This window comes from Motacilla alba, chromosome 14, assembly GCF_015832195.1.
Source record: "Motacilla alba alba isolate MOTALB_02 chromosome 14, Motacilla_alba_V1.0_pri, whole genome shotgun sequence".
NCBI classification, from domain to species: domain Eukaryota; kingdom Metazoa; phylum Chordata; class Aves; order Passeriformes; family Motacillidae; genus Motacilla; species Motacilla alba.
Window position 1 is genome coordinate 8,435,550 of NC_052029.1, and position 19,729 is coordinate 8,455,278.

General features: G+C 37.2%; 1 protein-coding gene across 2 annotated transcripts in view; it reads right to left on the reverse strand.

Moving 5' to 3' along the window:
- The window catches only part of SMG1 (SMG1 nonsense mediated mRNA decay associated PI3K related kinase), a 60,644-nt gene that overhangs the window by 23,388 nt on the left and 17,527 nt on the right, over positions 1 to 19,729 (reverse strand). For both annotated transcript variants that reach the window (XM_038151042.1, XM_038151041.1), the window contains 27 exons: positions 18,892 to 19,105; positions 18,028 to 18,153; positions 17,864 to 17,936; positions 17,080 to 17,177; positions 15,426 to 15,599; positions 14,221 to 14,445; positions 14,008 to 14,109; positions 13,299 to 13,568; positions 12,611 to 12,741; positions 11,753 to 11,914; positions 11,175 to 11,293; positions 10,664 to 10,751; positions 10,480 to 10,581; positions 9,816 to 9,956; positions 9,334 to 9,533; positions 8,895 to 9,091; positions 8,076 to 8,243; positions 7,124 to 7,278; positions 6,511 to 6,656; positions 5,646 to 5,847; positions 4,620 to 4,729; positions 4,084 to 4,231; positions 3,558 to 3,717; positions 2,849 to 2,969; positions 1,946 to 2,194; positions 1,376 to 1,660; positions 229 to 373 (listed from right to left, as the gene is read on the reverse strand). In XM_038151042.1, coding sequence (XP_038006970.1) covers positions 229 to 373; positions 1,376 to 1,660; positions 1,946 to 2,194; positions 2,849 to 2,969; positions 3,558 to 3,717; positions 4,084 to 4,231; positions 4,620 to 4,729; positions 5,646 to 5,847; positions 6,511 to 6,656; positions 7,124 to 7,278; positions 8,076 to 8,243; positions 8,895 to 9,091; positions 9,334 to 9,533; positions 9,816 to 9,956; positions 10,480 to 10,581; positions 10,664 to 10,751; positions 11,175 to 11,293; positions 11,753 to 11,914; positions 12,611 to 12,741; positions 13,299 to 13,568; positions 14,008 to 14,109; positions 14,221 to 14,445; positions 15,426 to 15,599; positions 17,080 to 17,177; positions 17,864 to 17,936; positions 18,028 to 18,153; positions 18,892 to 19,105 — 4,311 coding nt within the window. The remainder of the gene's footprint in view (positions 1 to 228; positions 374 to 1,375; positions 1,661 to 1,945; positions 2,195 to 2,848; positions 2,970 to 3,557; positions 3,718 to 4,083; positions 4,232 to 4,619; positions 4,730 to 5,645; positions 5,848 to 6,510; positions 6,657 to 7,123; positions 7,279 to 8,075; positions 8,244 to 8,894; positions 9,092 to 9,333; positions 9,534 to 9,815; positions 9,957 to 10,479; positions 10,582 to 10,663; positions 10,752 to 11,174; positions 11,294 to 11,752; positions 11,915 to 12,610; positions 12,742 to 13,298; positions 13,569 to 14,007; positions 14,110 to 14,220; positions 14,446 to 15,425; positions 15,600 to 17,079; positions 17,178 to 17,863; positions 17,937 to 18,027; positions 18,154 to 18,891; positions 19,106 to 19,729) is intronic.

Sequence of the window (19,729 nt, forward strand, 5' to 3'; positions counted from 1 at the left end):
TGAGTATTTGTAGAGCTAGTGCAAGTCTATCTATGAAACTTTTTGCAGGAAGAAATCATCTTGATCTCAGAATTAAGTTAGCTTTGTTTTACAGAGGCAACCAGCCAGGAGAATATTCATTTCTCTGCTCACGGGAAACTTCACAACAGTAATCATAAATACACAGATAAAGTTTATCTTAAGAGAACCAATTGTACTGTACAAATTCAAGCATTAGGCTGTATTTACCTGGCATTATCAACTACTTTGCGGCCCCATCTATAAGCCCAGCTAGCCAGGGCTGCCCAAGACTTGGCTACTTCAGGTGCCTGTACTGAAGACAAGTGATACAGCTGGCCCAAGATGAAGTCTGGTTCTCCAACCCCAATGTTTACTGTGATGGGAGAAAAAGAGTAATATGTGTTACAGTGTAAAACCTATTTTTGCCTTCCTAAGCAGAAAAGGTAACACCAAAAAATTACGGGTATACAGTATTTTTTAGTACAATTAATACCCAACAGTGCAAAATTTTCCAAAATGCAATTATTTTTCAGCTCTGACAGAGCTTCAAAATAAAACCTAGTTTCCATTTGCCAACAACCACTGCTGACACTCTACAATTCCTTCCTCTTTCACAGAGAGCTGGAACTGAGGCAAGGAACTCATGACCTCCAGAGGAGCACTGTGCTCCAGAGAGAAGACTTCTATGAAGTACCCAGGGCACTGTGCTTGTGTTTATTGGTGTATATATTTATGTCCTTCACCATCAAGTCAGAAAGCACCTACTGTTTAACATCCACCAACAGCTCTACAATAATTCTGACTCTGCATGAGAGGAATTAAGTTATTTATGAAATCCAAGTTGAAAGAAACACAGAATTTATCTTAACATTTAAAGAAAAGTCTGCTGGAAATCAGGAATGAGAACACATTCTGCAGCAACAGCAGAAGTGTTCAGACTAATTACAGATTAAAGATAATGAAAAAACCTAAAGTGCTTTTCACACTTATGGGGGCCTCCATAACATAAATCCTGTCCATGCTTAAACCTGAGAGATCTAACTCAAACTTTGGCAAATACACAAGCTGAAAGCAACACACACAGGACAATAACTGACATCCTCAATACAAAATAAATATATCCCAGTTTCTTCCTCGGGCCACCATTACTTGAATGAGAAAAATGGAAATATCAGAAATATGAAATATCAATATTAAGGTGTTGGGTTTTTTAGCTGTGTATAGTTACCTTTTGCACAAAATACATATCCTTGACAGATGTATCAGGAAAACAGATACATGAGTGATGGAGCACCTAGTCTTTATCAATATAATGATGTTACCCCTCACTATATTTATCAGTAATTTTAAAAAAGAACAATGAGAACAAACATACCTGTAGATTCACTTTCAATCCTAGGATATTCATCTTCCAGTGTATTAACAGCTGGCAGCTCAATCAAATTATATATGTTTTTAGACAAGGTAGACAGGCCACTGTGATTCTGCTGCTGTTGAGCTCTATATACTTGTTTCAACTGTCCTGAGATCTCTTTCCATTCTGCTTGAATCCATTTAGCCAGTGTGAGAATAGATTTAGCAACTGCATATTCAGCTTTGGCAGATTTGCAGAAAGATATGGCACAAGAACTCAGCATTTCCATGGCATGTGTTGATTGACCTGCATATCATGAAAAGCAGATCTTCAGTACACTGCTACTATTTAAAACGGTTCTGAAATTCAGCACACTCAGATACAACTTGTAGCAATATAATTTTACACAGAAAATTCTCCTCTGAAGAATGACAAGCATGAAAAAACTTGTGAAAACACTTTCAGACAGACAACAGCTAATGGGACGAAATCAGTTCCTAGTGATAGTCTCTTACTGTGACCTCTTCAAGGTGAGGGGAATTAGCCTGGTTATAAGGAAAAAAGCTGAAGTCACTACAACATAACACTCACCTGCTGTGTATAATAACTTTGTTTTCTCAATATCGAGCTCAGGACCCCATTTTTCATCTATCTGACCTGGTGCAGACAATTTTTTAAAGTGCTGGACTAAGTCCTGTGCAGTGGTGGTTCTCCCCAGCTGCACCTCGCTGCACTGGGCCAGCAGCCGCGTAGCCAGGGCGATGTTTCCTCGCTTCCGTGCAAATTTCGCCGCTGTTAAGCCCAGTTCCATTAGATGGCTTTTAATTGGGACTGTTGGTTCTAAAGAAGGGAGCAATACATAGTAAACAAAAGTATTAAACCACTGTCTGACACAGAGAATGTCTGCCCAATATATTGTCTACATGGGCATCAGTAAAAATTGCTTCAGAGATTTAGATGACTTCATTTCTGCCTAAAATATTTATATACCCTATCTCAAACAAAAATTACATCCCTGGATTATCTGCTGGGCAAAAGATTTTTTTTCCCACTACAACCATTCTTCTTAGCTAATAAGCCTACTTCTCCCCTGACAGAATTTTTTTTCTCCCATTACTTCTTATCATACTGCACATATAAATGGCTCTCTTGACTATGTGTGAAGACTCATTATTCATAATGTTGAAATTCAAAAGTGTTCAAAAGTGAAAGCAGTTGAAGAATGAATTGATGAGCAAGTAAGGGGTTATTAGGAGAGGAGTATACAAGTATTAAACACTTCAGAATGTTGTTTTTCTTTTTGAAACTGCCTACATCACAGCACTAATCAAAACAATGAGTAGTAAAACAAGACACCCGAAGGAAAAAAACTTGGCTTTTAAAAACTACTCCATCTAAAATACTAGAAAAAGACACAGCTGCTGCTTTCAGTAGACAACTTAAGTTCAAATTCTGCATTTGCTTTTCAAAACACCATAATGAGAGCTTACACACCTTTAAGCTTTTCCATCAGTTGATTCTGGTACACCGTGTACCTCAGGGCATGCATCCAGGGCCTTACATCGTGCTGCTTGCAGGACCTCAACGCTTCATTGAAGAGAGGTATAAGACAGTCCTGCAAGAGGCACAGAGGTTGTCATGAGAGACAACTTTACTACAATGCATTTTCATTAATTAAAACCAAAGACCACTTTTAGAGCAAACATTCTTATTTATAATAGTAACCACACTGTATCATTAACTATGAGAAATATGCTTTATGTTTGATTTTGAGAGGACAACACTAAGAACTGCTGTCTTCTGAACAATGTGATTAGAAATTACATCTAGAACATTCATAGTGGTTGAAGTCTGACATTCAGTTTCTAATTGCTGAAGTGATTTTTTTATTAGAATATTTTTAAGTTGTTTTGAAAGTAAATTAAGAGAGGAAATACCAACACTCTAAAAGGCAACTATCAATAACACTTCAAAAATACTGTAAGTGTGATTGAAAGAGAGGTATATTTATAACTATAGAGAGAGGTCAAACTGAGATGTAAACTTACAAAAACTTGGGTCAAGACACATTAGAAAATCATACTGTAAAAAGACCTCATTTAGTTAACAGTCAAAACAATTAATATGTTTTATACTCAACACTCCACAATATGACGTGGCAAAAGACATTATCCCAATTCAGGTTTTAAGCACACAGAATTACCTCTGATGTCAGCCTGTTGCATACAGTGTTTTCCAAAGCAGAAGAACAGTACAACTGAAGAGTGCTCAGCACTGGTAAAGACTGAGACACGGTGAGCGTGGAAAGTCTCAAAGGCCCAATAGCAATGCGGGAGGTTTGCTTTAAGTACTTTATAAGATTTCTGGAATTAAAGGATCAGGACAGTCACTTTTCTTAGCTAGACTAAGAGTAAATAAAGGTATCAAAATTACAGAAGAAAAAACAAAATCAGTATCTTTAAAAGGATGGTCAGAAAGTGCTGCAATATCATACAAGTTACGTTACAATACTTTATTATTAAGCTGACACAGAATTACTTTATCAACTCAGTACTTGATAAACTGTATGAACTCCAATTTAAACATCAAATTATTTTTCCTCAGTAAGCTCGTAACTCACAACAGCTAGAACTGCCATGCATGCTGAAGCTTCACACAAAGTTATGTTTAACAAACTAGAACAGGGTTTCACAGAGCATTTCATCAATTCATAGCACATTTCCACTTACTCAGATATTGACTGCCACTTTTGCTCCTGTTCTATGTGGTTTACAGCTGTTGCCAGACATACTGAACTTCTCAAAAGCTGTACTTCAACTGCTTTTTGAAGTTCTCTCGGATCAGGACTTAGCATATTAGGAAGGAGCTTCTTCATGTCTACATGGAGATTAAACAATTGAAACCAAGTAGAATTGCCAAATTTCATCATGTTTCACCATCTGATAATGCATTTTTCACAGTAAAGAAGTTAGGAAAAAAACCCCCCTTTAAAAAATATATGTATTTCATATCTGTATGTATTAATAACAGAAATTCATCACAGATTACTTATAAACAGTCACGTTAACTCCAGAAAACACACTTGCATCAACGTTTAGGATGACCACTGCCAACCATTTTGAAGCTTGATTCTTAGGGGTTATGGTCAGTCCACTGAACACAGCAAACTGAATTCACAAGTTTCAGTCTGTCATTTATAGAGACAGATACACAAAGGAATATTTACTTTTGCACTTGAAGTAAATGTTAATTTATGCATTTATACCTATTTTTTCTTTGGATCCTCCTGCAAGCAGGTTGATATTTTCTCCTGGTAATAATTCTAGTTGTTCAGTGCATTCAGTAAGTTGTCCAGACTCAAAGCTGCTCAAAGATCTGCAATTCAACATTTATAGTTTTATTTTCATATTTCTTACTTCACTTCAGTTGCTAAGTACATTACACAGAAAAAGAAGACTCAAGAGAAACTCCAAATCCTACAGAGCACTTATGATGAATCCCAAGCAAAAAATCTCAATTATCACATACTTCAATAAAAGGCACCAGTTCTGCACCAAATGAGTGACTCCAGTAGCAAAGGGAAAGAAGAGCCCCTTTCTCTGACAGAAGCAGTCACCCTTTCAGACCTGCAGATTTTATTTCACTGCTTCCTTCTGTGCTTTTATTTTCAAGTCAAGAAATTTCAGCCAAAAGGATTTTACTATGTTTAGCACAATCATGCAGGAATGGAAAGCAATCAAGTTGTCAAATAAAAAGAAACTATCCTTAAACTTTGAAGATCTATTCAATGTTACAAGTATTTTCTCATGAACCAGAAAAATATCAAAGGTCAGGAAATAAATGCACAACTACAACTCTACCTTTCATTTTAAAAAGAAACAAAACTAAAAAATTCAGCACCCAAGACCACTTCTTTCCTATCCTTTTTCCATTAAATTAGTATATTAAGATATTTTTAGGAACCACTAGGATACATTTTCTTTAAGTTGTGCAAAAGGATTCATCTTCTGCAGAGTAAAGGAGAATAATTTTGGTATCTTTTCTTCAATGAAAGATTTTTTTCTTGAATACTAAGCAGCCCCAGCAGCCAGAAGGCTACAGCAGCTATTTAGAATGATGTTATCTCTTCACCCATCTGTAAATGCCACCCTCCCAAGGACACACCTCTCTTCTCTGTATGCCTCTACTTAGAAACTGACATTCAGTTTTTTAAATCCATTAAAACTTTAATATTTCAGCTGTAAAACAATGAACTCTAAGGTACTGTTGAATAAATGAATTATACCCTTACTTTATGTAGTTAAAATCTGCTTTCAGGTTGATTGAGGTATTACTGTTGCTTTTCTTCAGTTCATGGACCATGTTTTGCCACTCCTGAACAGCAGACCAGTCAGCAATGGAAATGTAACATTCACATGCTTTGTTACCCAGGTAGTTTATCACTTCAGGTGAAGAGTCACTTGGCTTAGTCAGAACAGTTTTTCTAGTTTCTCCTGTGAAATCAAAAAATGTTATATAAACACGCACTTAAGCATATATTTTCAAACAACAGTTCTATTACTCAAACATTATTTCTATGTCTTTTGTCAAGAAAAACTCTAAATTAAAAAAAAAAATCAAAGTTACACAACTTTTACAGTATTCTTCCACTGACACTTTTTCTAAGGGAAAAGAGAACCTTTTCAGATGAGGTTTTGAAAAAATTTAGTTTATATCTGTAAAGGATCATCAAAACAGAAAAACAGAACAACTAAATTAGGAACAAAGGAGGTTCATTTCCAAAGATGAAACAGAATACTGCAACCAAGCCTTAGAAGTTAAAAATCTGAGTAACTAGTGCACTTATGATACAATTATGTCATAAACACTGAGGTTTAAGTTATGATCTAAAATAAATTAGATTTAAATTAGAGGGTTACAAAATATTTTATCTATTACCTTTAGTTTCATTCAGCTAGACCTCAGTACTGCAAACCCTCCTATCTACACATAGTATTGGTTTCAAGGGCATTAAGTGATTCAGTTTAACTGCAGACAGAAACAGGTTTCCAGATTTCAGAGTCACACATTACCATGGCTGTATCACTGAACGTTCTTATTTTATGTACACACATTTACATAGTTGTATTTCTCTGAAAAAGAAAACAAACACTGACCATTCAAGGAATGCTTCGGGCTGGCATTGTTCACACTGTTTGAATTGGCCAACTTCAGGACAGTCTTGTCAAAGCCTGTTATACAGCAATCCACTCCAGTCATGGAGCAGAGGTGCTCCTGGTATTCTGCAGTTGCTTTTTCAAACCTAAAACAGTTTAATATTTCAGTCAGCATCTTAAAGAACCAAGTTGGGTTTATGTTTTCTTGTAAATAGACTAGATTTTGAGGATTATTTTACTCCAATACTCGAAAAGCTCATATCACCTTCAGCAAAAGAAAGGGATTAAAATACAATATGAGTTTACTGGCTGAATTTCCAGGTTATAGCATTTGATAAAAGCTTGCCCATAAAAGTTTTAATGTAAACTTCAAATCAAGTAGAGACAGAAGGAAATAAATGAGTTTAAAATTGTGACAGTCAAATATAAATCTGAATGAGCAGAGCTGAATACTGATTCAATACATCTCTGAAAAGATTCACTGAGTATAATTGACATGGAAATTCATCAACTGCCTTGACTCATGTCACAGTTTAAAAGACTCAGAAGCAGAACTTTCCCTAGAAGGAAAAAAATCCAAGTTTGTAGCATCCAATAATTTGTGAAAACTTACCGCCCTTCTGCTTGCTGAGCTACAGAATTGATCCAGGAGAGGCTCTTCCCAACTACAGCAGAAGACCAGACAGCAATTCCCTGAATAGCTTCAGGACAGTGAAGCTCACATAATGCTTCTACCAGCATCATAATTGTCACTTCCAATTCATTTCCCTAAATGCAAACCAAAAGCATTATTTAACAAAACTCATCTAATGCAAGAGCCACACGTCTGTGGGTGAGTACTCAGAAATGGTGAAGCACTATTTCACTATACACATCTACAAGTGCTCCTGATATCCAACCACTGCACTGCTTTTGGAAGAGCAGGGGAGCCAAGGGAAGAGTTTGAGCTGTGAACCCACAGCCTGAACACCAATGGTTAGCAATCACTGTGTGGTGGTTTTGTACCTATATGAGACTTCATAAGGGAGCACAAAGTAACAAACATCTATCAAACCACCTTTGGTAAAACATTTAAGCAAATCAAGTCATGTACTGAAGGAACTATTCAACCCTTTCAAGAAGGCTTTAACTACTACATCTACCCATCCCACCCCTGAACTTCACTCCTGGTTAGAGCAAGGATAGCCCCATGACACAGCCCTTCTTCTCACACCCACACTTAAGCAAAGACATCACTCCACCACAAGCTTAGGATGGCCTCACACTAATGCAGCAGCAGTTTCACAAGGTTTCCACTAAATTAGAAATTGCTCAGTTAAAACTGTGAATTAACTATAGCATTCATTCTTGTAATGTATTTGACCACATGTGTTCAATACATCCTAACCTCCAATCCACAGTATCACAACCACAATAACAACATACAAATCAAAAATGTGGCTTTAAATAACTCATTCTTTTACATACCACTTGGTTTAGTAACTACTGGTTGCCTTAGCTTAGTTCTTTTAGAATATCATAGTGAATATTTCTGCAACAGTCTCCATAGTTTGAAAAGAGAGTACCTGAGAGATACTATTATTAGTTTTCATTTCTGTGAGTAAATCAAATCCATGCCTGACTGTCACAGCAGGCTGGCCAGCCAGCAATCCAACTCTCATGATGGAAAGTCTAATCCGTGTCAGCCAATCCTGGCACGTCTGGCGATTGGTATAAAAGAACGTCCTGATAACCTTCAGAGACAGGAAAGAAGGTTCACAACAACATTCTTCTACTCAAAACAAAACAGTTAAGTACTTAGGATTGATATCAAAGGCAGGAAGGTTTATTTTCTCCAGTCTTCAATAAATCTTTAATTTTATTAATGTAAGTGGTCTGAAATCACATGTAGCATGTAACTGGCCAGGCACACTGGCAAGCCAGAAGTCTTAATATGAACTGACTATAAATCATGTATTACTGTCACATCAAAGTCTGGTAATTAAACAGCTTATTTCAACAGTGAAGAATGTTTTGCACTTAAAACTACACAATAGGTACATTGCTTATAAATAATTACTACACTCCCCAAAAAGCAATTAAAGCTTTAAATAACTGTGTTACTTTATAATAGGGCTGCTGACAATCTACAAAGAAGTGACTGCTACAAATCAGAGGTACTACAGTCTTGCTGGATTTGTACCACTATGCAAGCTGGTACTCCAGAAACAAAGCCTGGTTTAACATGTTCTGTAGGAATACACCAAAGTTAAAGCCAGAGTTTAAGAGCCTCAAACTCTGTTTGAGAAGTTTTTCTGGAATTTCATGGCTAAGAACTGAACAATCATGAAGACACTGCTCTTTCACCAGACTGTTCCAAGCAACATCAGCACTGCAAGACAAACCTTGGGGGGAGAGGTAAGGGCATTGGCACATCCTTCATATGCATTGTACATCAATTTTTCCAAGTTCTCCAAATACTGCAGAAGGAGAACAAGCCTGAGCTGGTTGCTGCTGTGTCCTTCATCATTGTCTGCAGTAGTCCACTGGCTGACATCTTGATCAGGGTTTAATGTGTGGGCTGCAAGGCTCCTAATAATACCTACACATTTTACCAAAACATGAGAAAAAAGAGTTACCAAATGGTACTGTATTTAAATGTGCAAAGAGATAGCAATACTATCTCTCAAAATCTACCACAAGTTAACAGTAATTATGCAGCCTCTTTAAAATCTATAAGCACTGAAAAATAAAGCCATTGTGCCTCTTGCCTTAGACATGAACACCTTTGCCTCACAAACTTACCAAAAAATTAATCAAAATAAAGTGCATTTTTTACTTTACCTTCGATTGTTTGAAATGTATCTTGGGCTCTCCCCAGAGGAGTTCGTAGCTTTGAGAGAACAGTGAACTGAGCTGCTTCCCAGACAGCCCATTGCCACAGCACAGCATCAGTCTTCAACAGGTTCCGAGGGATGGTTGGCTGATCTCTCTTATCTAGTCTTTGACAGCTATAGAATAACCTTTCTAACCAATTATCCTTCCTGAAAGAAAACATCAGTGCATTAACAAGTTTATACTGTACACACTTCATCTCCCTATTGCTCACAAACAAATCTCTCACGAAATTAACTTCCAAGCAGCAATGTGTACAGGAAAATATGCCAAAAGGTGTTTATGTAAGACATTTATAAATACTTAAGAAGAATAAAAGAAATCTGAAAGTAAAGCAACATAGTTTGTAATGATAATTACAAATTTTAAAATAAATGTAACTTGGACTTGTTTACTATAAATTAGAGTTCACTTCCACAAGGAGTTCTTACCCAGTTCGGTGGAGGTTTCCATACAAAATAAAACTAATGACATCAGAGAAATCCTGTGGGTGGAATGTGTTACTTGGAGCCTTGCTCATGTGACTTCTTATAGCCAAAGAGATTTCCTGTATTTCCGTGTGGGTACGGTTACTGCAGGAAGAGAGGGAAAACAACCCATGCTGTAATATACTTGAATAAACCAAAAAAAGCTGTGTAAGAGTTACACACACCCACTATATCTATATGTAATGACTAGAAGTAATTACATGCTTTGGTGTTAATACCAAGTGCTTTCAGAGTTCAGGTCTTCAAGGCAAATTATAGGACATAATGCTGCTGAAGCTCTGGATAACAGGGACCTTAGAGACACTCAGTGTTTGCTTCGAGAAGCGATGCACAGCTAATCAAATTTATTAATTAATTTGCGTACTACATACTGTTCTTAGACCTGTAAAAGCATAGGAGAGATAGCAACACACTTAGAATCATAGAGGGTTGGATGAGACCTTGAAGATCATCAAGCCCAACCATCAATGCAGAAGTACCACTGTAAGCTCATGCTTCCTGATATTGAACTAAGTATGATGGCACTCCACTGGAATTATTCTTCAGGTTAAGTGTCTCTGAAGAACCTAAACCATTATTTACACTGAAGCTGGTCTGAGCGACCCACCTCAACACAACATCCAAACGAATTGACTTCAGCAGTTTTCCAAAAGCTTGTCTCACACGAGCACCACTATGGACAAGTTGAACACGACACACATCAACACACCTGCAACACCAAAAAGGAAAAAGGTGTTAATATCCCCATGATCAGCATAATTCTGATAACATACAGAACTCCATGCAAGTACCTCTGTAAAAGGTCATCTGGAAGGGAGGAAGACAGGGCATGGAGGCTACTACACGCTTGAAGACAAATGTTCACATCTTCCAGAAGTGCTGAATTAAGGAGTTGAAAGGAGAAAAAAAAAGTTATTCTTGCTGGAATTAAGTAACTTCTGCACTACTCTGCATTTGTTCCCCTATTGTTTACAGACTTTGGAATTGAATACATCACAGAACTGTTCCAGGGCTTTTGATAAATGATTTGTGACTGGGAAATTGATCTACCAAAAATGTCAGTGATGCATCAAATCTCTTAAAATTGCAATTTATTTTAAGAAAATTATTTGTTTAAGTAACAGGCAGGGATCCACTTTAAAAAAAATCAAAAAAAGAGTCTAATTTCTTGCACAATACAACCTTGGAGCATCCTTAAAGTAAATTAAACAAGTACAGTTGCTACTATCAGTGGGACAAGGCTATTTAAGTACTTAATTTTGAAATGTAAAAGACAGTTAAGTAAAATATGCAGTATCTTACTGTTTGCTAAAAGTCCTTTGCAAAACTTATGAAAAGATGGGAGAGAAAATAACGGTGCATATGTTTCTGACTTCTTCATCAGAAGAGCCACTTCCAAAGCCCATGTTGTAAGTAGTTTCCTTCAAAAACCAAGAGTTTAGTCACTCTACACAGTTACAGAAAGGTACTTTTAAACTGCTTCACGTTGTACATCAGTATCACACCATAGCTCACACTTTCTAACAAGTTATTTCTTAACTTTAAAGATGTCCCCAGCTTTCACAGCATTTTGGTAACACAGGATGGCAACTATTGCAAAAGGATACTTTCAGTGAGCAAACCCTTTCTTTCACTCAAGTTTGATAGCTCTGCCTCTACTGGATAGATCTTAGGGTGGTTTAAATTTCTCTAGTTTTCATATGTAAAACCAAGCAGCTACTTTTTTCCACAACTTCACTAATAATGTATAAAAAACCCCAAACATTTGACAGGTTAAATTTACCCCAAGTTTTACAAATTCAAATTACCCTGGTTTCAGAAGTAATGTATTCTACTGGACAAAAAAAAAATTTCCCAATTTCTAAGAATATTTTTCTTACCTGGTATCTTGAGTAAGGTTATCCTTCTTAAGCAGTAGCCCCAAAAGGTTCAGTATGATTGAGAAATGTTTTTTTGTTGCTGTAGTTACAGTACTTATAACTGCTCCATCAAACAGAGAGGGAGAGGAAGAACTGAGGCTACTGGATATGAAATGGTCGTGCCTGAAATGGCAAGAAAAAAACAACTGTAAAACTACCCCAAGATTAGAGATACTTCCCTAAAGTTTACAGGAGGAGAGGAAATGTCAACAATCAGCAGCAAAAGTGAAATTAACACATACACACACAAACCACACTCTGTCAAAACCCAAATATTTTGATCCCTAGCCTAAAAGAACAAAGCTACAATTTGCTATCAGTCCATGCAGGCCAGTAACCTGTTCTCAACTGCATCTGGTATCCAATGCTTAGTGAAAAATCACCACAGCTAAGAATATAAAGAGTTAACAGTTAAAATTGCATATTCCCTTATTTTAACAACAGTTTGTATTAATAAGGTCTAAAATGTATTTACATCTGTTGTTTACATCTCATTACTCCTCCCAGATCTCTCAGTAAGCAAAATAGTAAATAATCTTTCTTAATTTACTTTCATTAGAGTTCTCCCTGAGTTATCTCTATTCAAACACAAGATTTCTAATCTGCCTGTGAATAAAAGGCCAGCTTTAAGCCAGGATATGCTTTCCTGGCTGAGATACAGCTTCCCTGCAATTAATGAAAGTAAAAACTAATTAAGGAAGTTTGGGCAAGAGCTTAATTGTAACAGCCTATTTCATTTCATCCCTCCAACAATATATTCCATTCACATCAGTCCATCCTAGTGCTCTTAAACTACTGCTGAATTCTCAAACCTCATACCTGGAGCAGTGTGAGTACAATGTGTAGAGCACTGCATACTGGACAGCAGGGAAGTGAACTGCTATGTCACCATGAACAATCATCAGGTTTTTACTCAGCAGTGCAAACACAGTCGGCGAAAGGGCCCACATCTATAAAACAATTGCAACACAAGCACAGAAACATAAAAAGTAGGATCTACTTTTAACAGTAATTTTCATACCATCAATTAATATGTTTCCCTTTTTCCCCACAGGAAATAATTTAACTCTATTGTTTTCTGACTGTAACTATTTTCTTTTCAATTTTTTAGAAGTCTGTTAAAAGTAGTTCATGTTTTTATATGGAAAGATCTGGGAAGTGTTGTCATATGGCTAATATACTACCAAAGGACACTTTACAGCTGCTTTTATCTGTCTTGAGTTTCAAAACCAATTACTATGATGATCTTAGCATTAAACCCTAATAACCCTGGTAAGATGCTCTTCCCTAGAAACTGCTTTTCATTGTGCAACAAGTAGGGATACAATCCACCCACTGTTTCCCCTAAGTTTTAACACTGGATGTTCTTCTAAAACTTACAAAGTTCAGAGACAAATATGACCATTTTAGTTATACATATGCACCCTACTGGTGTAATACATTAATTTTAAGTAATCAAGTATTTTTTACACTTATGGCATGAACTGTCTGTTGAGTTTTTACTCACCCCAATTAATGAGTTTTTAGCATTTCCAATAGTACTTAGAGCACTGAGGTCAAATATAACAACAAACTTGGCATTATCCACATTGGATATAAGCTTCTTGAAAGAGTCATGCTGGATTTCGGAGCAGGCCTCAGGAAGATGTAAACTATGGAGCAGACTATTTAAAGCACAGGTCATTTCTCCTAGAATCAACCTGTAAGCAGTCTCCAGAACAGGAATGTTCTTCAGGCTCAATACAGCTTGGTATACAGCAAGGGCTGCTGCAACGACCTTGAGAACATAATTACAGCAATAACTGATTAAAACAAATCATAAAATACACTAATCAGCAACAAAGAATTTTAAATCACTCTTGTTTATCTATGAATAGCTTCGTCTGATACATATACCCATCTTCAGTTTTCTGTACCTCTTACTTACAGAACCTACTAATTATTTTCTAGATCACCCACCTAACATGCTGAGTATCAAAGCCAGATGAACTAAGGATCTCTCTACCTGGAATGATGGCAAACTTTCCAATTTCTTATCAGATTTAAATGCTAAAACAAAGAAGCAGCTATAGCTGTCTTTTCAGAAGTTTCAGATATTCAGTTAGACGAAAAAATGTATTTAAGATGAGCTTTACAGCTTAAGTTTTACAGCTTAATATATTCTAGGAAGTGCATGAAGGCTGTTGGAATACACCTGCAGAAGTCACTTCTCTTACCTCTTTCTCTTTATGATAACGAAGAACAAGCAGTTTAGACTCTGGTATAAATAATTTCTCTACAAACGATGATGGTAGTTTTGTATTTATTTGTTCAACAATCTGGGGACAAAAACCAAAGTAAGTAACTTCACCTGAATTTGTACTAATCATTAAAGATTAATCAAAATACTGTTTTTCTAGTCCCTCACAACAATAAAAACATGTACAAACCAGTGTCAACAGATTCAGGACCGAAATGACGTAGTCAGTGCCACAAGTCTGACAACTTTCCATTTGATCTAATCCATAGGTGATGACCATGTCACAGTGTATGGTCATACTGGGATCCAGGCTGCCAAGTAAAACCCCGACACATTCATTGGCAGCTGTAAGCACAGCTTCAGAAAAGAACACTTGGTTTGCTGCAGTCACACATCTCATTACTCTGTACAGAACCTGCAAAATTAAAACCACAACCGAGTTAAACTCCATTAAAGAGAGATTCTAATTAATTGTATTCACACCCATTTGATATCCTGTCCCATCACCTGCTCTGCAGCTTGTTCAATTCTATTCTGAAAAATGTCATCCTGACATTACACTTCAGAAGTGTAAGAAAAAACAAACTTTAAACTGCTTGGTTTCCAATTCACTTAAGAGACCTACAAAACCTACGTTCATGATTCACAGTTCTGTTCAGGTCCAACTAACATCACCAGAACTCCCCTTGAAGAAGACAGATGAGTTTTTTTGAGCTTTCATTGCAAGAATCCCCAGCATATTAATGCAGAAGTTACAAAACTGTCTTGTCTTCAGCTGGGAAATCCATACACGCATTTACCCAAGAAGTTGTGTCCCTCACAAAATTCTGCAAGGGCATAAATTCCAGCTGTGCTGGTCATCCAGCAACCACAAGATTTTGACTTGCAGGTATTTTTATCTTATCTCCTCACCCATTACAGAACTACAGCAGCTGCTTAGCATATTATATAATATTTATTCTGAGTTTACACCATCCTATACTAAAGAGGTAGAAAAGTTTGCTATCAGATTTAATAGATAAAATTTCAACAGGAATAAAAACTATCACATTTAATAAAATCAAACTCATAACAAGAATTCAAGTTTCTATAGTGGCATAGTTATCTGAACAAACAGTAACATGGTTTCAAAAATAACAAGGAGACCCAGACACATGAAGTTAAAATGTCTAAAAAAGTTCGTTTCTGATACGATTTCCAAGTGCCATTACCACAATCTATACTTTAATAAAACTATTGTTGCATATTTCTTGGAAAAAATAGATTTACTCAAAGCTGAGAATATACATATTCATGTAATGTTCATAAAACATAAATCAGCTCAGTCAATGGCATTGCTGTATGGTGACTAAACAGGTGAGCAACAAAGAGAGCCAAAGCAAATGGAGCTCTTACATCAGTTACATAAGCTTCTGTAATTGGTGGTCCTCGGATGGGGCTGAAGCGCTCCCCAATGCTCCTCACCACGGTGCTGAACACGCGCAGCAGGGCGGCCAGCTTGGGCAGCGACACCGAGGGAGGAGGAATGTCCTCATCCACTGATTCCCCAGAAGCCACGTGGCTGAGGTCCTGCAGCACACAAGGTTTGTGTACACATCATGAACTTACACACGGGTAAAATACCAGAATGTGAGACTGACAATACTTCATCTCTTTTCCGGACATTAAACTGTACAACCCAATTACAGATGTATTTATCCAATATCTCTTAACTACACACACATAAGAAGGTGGAATATAGGCACACAATGACAATGAAGTCACAGAGTAGCAATGAGTTTAGCCACTGAAACAAAGTACTCAGACTCTATCTTGTAAATTAAAACTGAGGCTTATGAAGTTCCTGGTCTCTGAAACATGATCATCCGTATTGCTGCACTGTTACCAACAGTTGTCTGCACACTTTTACCACTCTTCCAAAAAACTCCCATCCCCAAACTGGAGTCATGTTTGACTGGCCATTCCCATCACACATGCAAACTATGTTGATCTGGAGACCAAGAGTTCACTAACAGACTACTCCATGCCAGCTGGCACCAGTGCCTGGGAACATTCCCAGAAGTGCTGATCTCATTAGGAGAGCTGTAGCCTTGCTCTACCCCACTGTGAGATAAACACGCTGGCTGGAAGTGCCTCCTCCATGTTAGCACACGTTATCTTAAAACTCTTCCGTGACTAAGAATACACACATTGACCAGAGCAGCAGCCAGCTTGATAAGCAGTGATTTACTGCTCTGCCCTGTGAATCCTAAAGCTGCCCCAGCAAAGGCCCTGCTGTACAGAGAAGGACACTGACCAAATCATTGATTCTGCTTTGAGTGAAACAAATTATGCTCCAAGTACAAGTTTACCTACAGGACCTGCATATTACCATACACAATGTGGTAAAATTGACCTGTAAGTACATATTCATATGAGCACATACACCTTAAAAGACAGCACTCCCCCCAACCCCAAAGCTCTTTCTTTAATGACAGCATCAGATAAACTCTATGCCCTGTTAACAAAGCAAAGGTTACCAAGTCAAAATGAAGTACATTAAATGAATATAATCTCATTTTCCATCAGTTCCTGCTGCATTATTTCCTGCACAACGTAATCTGCTGCTTTATTTAAAAAAGGCATTTATCAATAGTCTTTTGAAGTATTAAGATTTCCTCTCTCCCCCCAACAGTTACTAGTTCTGAAACACTCTGAGGTTGGACAATTAAAGAAAGCATGAAGACCATGAGCTGTCTTCACATCAGCTCTTGAAAAATACAGGCATTCCTGTTTGGTCACTTGTTTATAGCTTTATTACAACACTATATTCTCAATCAACAATGGCTGAAAGCCTGGTTGTGATACTATTTAAATAGTTCATGAGTATTTGTGCAGTTGGTCATTGTACATGACTGAATTATACTCCATAATTTGGTCCTCTTTTCCCCAGGAAAGCCATCTAATTTTATTTTCTACAAAAGTAATAGAGCCATAAAAATCACAGCTGTAGGTTTATTAAGAAAATCGTAACAGTTAACTCTGGTATATAGCAAAAAGTCTTGTTTACCTCAGCATAAGCTTCCATATCTTCCAAAAACTGACCCAAGAGTGTGGTAGAAAAAGTTAGATCAGCCACCCAGAAGGGCTCCAAGCTCTGCAGCCATCCTGTATCAAAATACCAAGCCAATTTATACAGGTGACATACAATCATTAAATTTGAGTTGCATATTTCTGAGGGAAAAGTTGCTGAGCTAAGAGGTCATCTGCACGAAAATACTAACACTAGATGTTTTTAAAAGAAATACAAATTGTATCTCCCTCCTCTGTCCTTTTGCAAAAATAATTTTAAGGTTCAGTTCTGCCCCACAGCAGTTAAACAGCAAGGATAGAATCTAGGCCTCTAACACAAGAGGCATAACAAACTTGCTGTGAATAACTCCCAAGAAAACTGATAAAGTTATGGGAAAAACTCTCCCCATTTTTTAAATGCCAGTACAGTATCTTTATGAGAAAGATTTTCTAAAAGTGCATAGGGAAAAAACATATCCTTTCACAGATGGCATACTAAGACCTATAAATTTATTAAAGATTGTTACAAAATTGCACTAAGCAAGTGGTGTTTAAATGTACCCTGAATAAAGCATCCCATTTTTCCAGAATTAGCATAAAATGGAAAATGCAAATTTATTAAAAAGTTAGGAACAAAGTATCTTGCCATGTAGCCAGAAACTCAATTTGGTTCTATGTCAACTTCCATGTTAGAAGACCCAAACTGGTGTAAGTAAACCCCCAACATCTGCAAGCCAGAGCAGGCTGTGAGATCCTCCATGAGCTCCTCTGGCCAAACTTACCAGAGACCTGCTGTGTCAAAGAAGGTTTCTGAGTATGATCTATGTGCCACCCCACCAGTATGTCCACTGTGTCCTGGAAAGCAATGTGAAAACAGTCATTGCCCAATTAATTGCACCAACATTTCTATTGTAGAAAGAAAACACAAAGCACAAAGAAAGCTTACCCTAAAATTGGTACTGAAAATGTGTGGGTAGCATCGAGACACCAAAAGGATGCACTTGACACACTTGCACAGTAACTCTGGTGTATCAACATTTTCTAGGATGGACTGCAGGCTGGTCATTACAAGCTGAAAAGTAAAGCAAAGCCACCAGGTATTTCACATTAAAACATCAGAGAGAACACATTGTAACCAACTACTTTGATTCAATCAACAAAAACTCTACTCCTTCTGCGGGAAGAAAATGTAAAAGGCATCTCATACACTGCTGAAAATGATCACTTCAAGGGGGCATTTGCCTGATATATGGCAGAGCCAGGGAACACCTTTCTTTAGCTCTTTAGCCACAAATAACTGTGTCATTTTGAGTCCTATTTCTCCTGCCAAAGCTTTCTGGCTCTGTAAAGTAACTATTAAATTGGAGCAGAGACCTGGCCATAGCTGCTCTACACCTAAAATATGAAACCCTAAAACTTGTACAAGGGGACCTCATCTTGTCTGCACACATCCTACTCCTCCTCAGATCTACCCACAATTCCAGTTAGAAATTGTAAATAGGAGGTGGCACAAAACAATCAAAAGATTGGGTTTTGTGTACCATTCCACATAGGTTCTCTTTCTGGTCTAAACAAGATTCATCTAGGATCCACCATAAATACTAGAAAGTTGCATCAAAATATGTATTTTCTAATTTAACCAATCAAAGAATCCCATTCAGTCAGAAAGTTGCCTCCCAGTCATAATGATAATTAGTTATTAAGTCAATATAGCATTACTTACTGTTCATTCTAGTTTAAAAAGTCCATTCAAGCATTGCACTGAGAAAATCATTAATAACCATAACCATGTTTTAACTTGTAGTCTTACCTGCATTAAAGATGAAAATGCTTTCTTTTCTCCTACAGTCTCTAGTGCTTTGTAGGTTGCACACAAATAAAGAAGTTTAACTTCATCTTTTGTGGATGAACTGAATTTGCTAAAAATCCATTTAAAGATCTTCTCAGCCTCGTAGCTCAGAGAAGCACAAAGAAGGCCAAGACAGCAAGCTCCTTCCTGTCTCAATTCCTGAAGCAATTTGCTACTGTATTTTTGGAGAGAAAAAAAGAAACTTGAAATCTCCAGCCATGACAGCAAAACAGAAGCACCAAATAATGCATTTTCTAAAGCAATAGAAAATATAAGCAGAAATGAAGCTGCTTCTCTCCTACTTAATGACAGCAGGGGAAAAGCTAAGATAAAATTCTAAGAAATATTATTTCTGTGGAATAAATCAACTTGAATAAAAGTATGCAAATGTGCTGTTTTACTAGCAACACATTACCCAATAGAAATAGTTCATAATAAGCAGCTGACTCTGGGAAATAACACTGACCTAAGCACCTAAGCCCACACAAACCTCAGCATTCTCTACATACATTCTTAATTGGATGTAAATGAGTCAGCTTGTAAAAAAACTCATTTCATTTTGGAAGCTACACCACCACAGCAGTGCACAGCTCCACCAGCTGACTGAACACACCTGAGACAGACTCCACACTACCCACAACATCAAAGCCACACTTGTGCCTTCACATTCTCTCCAAGGGAGGTGTACTCCAGACAGCCCGACAGTACTGCTGATATGTCTAAGAGCCTTTACTCCCTCCTAATTTCATTCTGTTCCTGCAATGGGACACCTATGCAAAACTAGTAAATTAATTTCTCT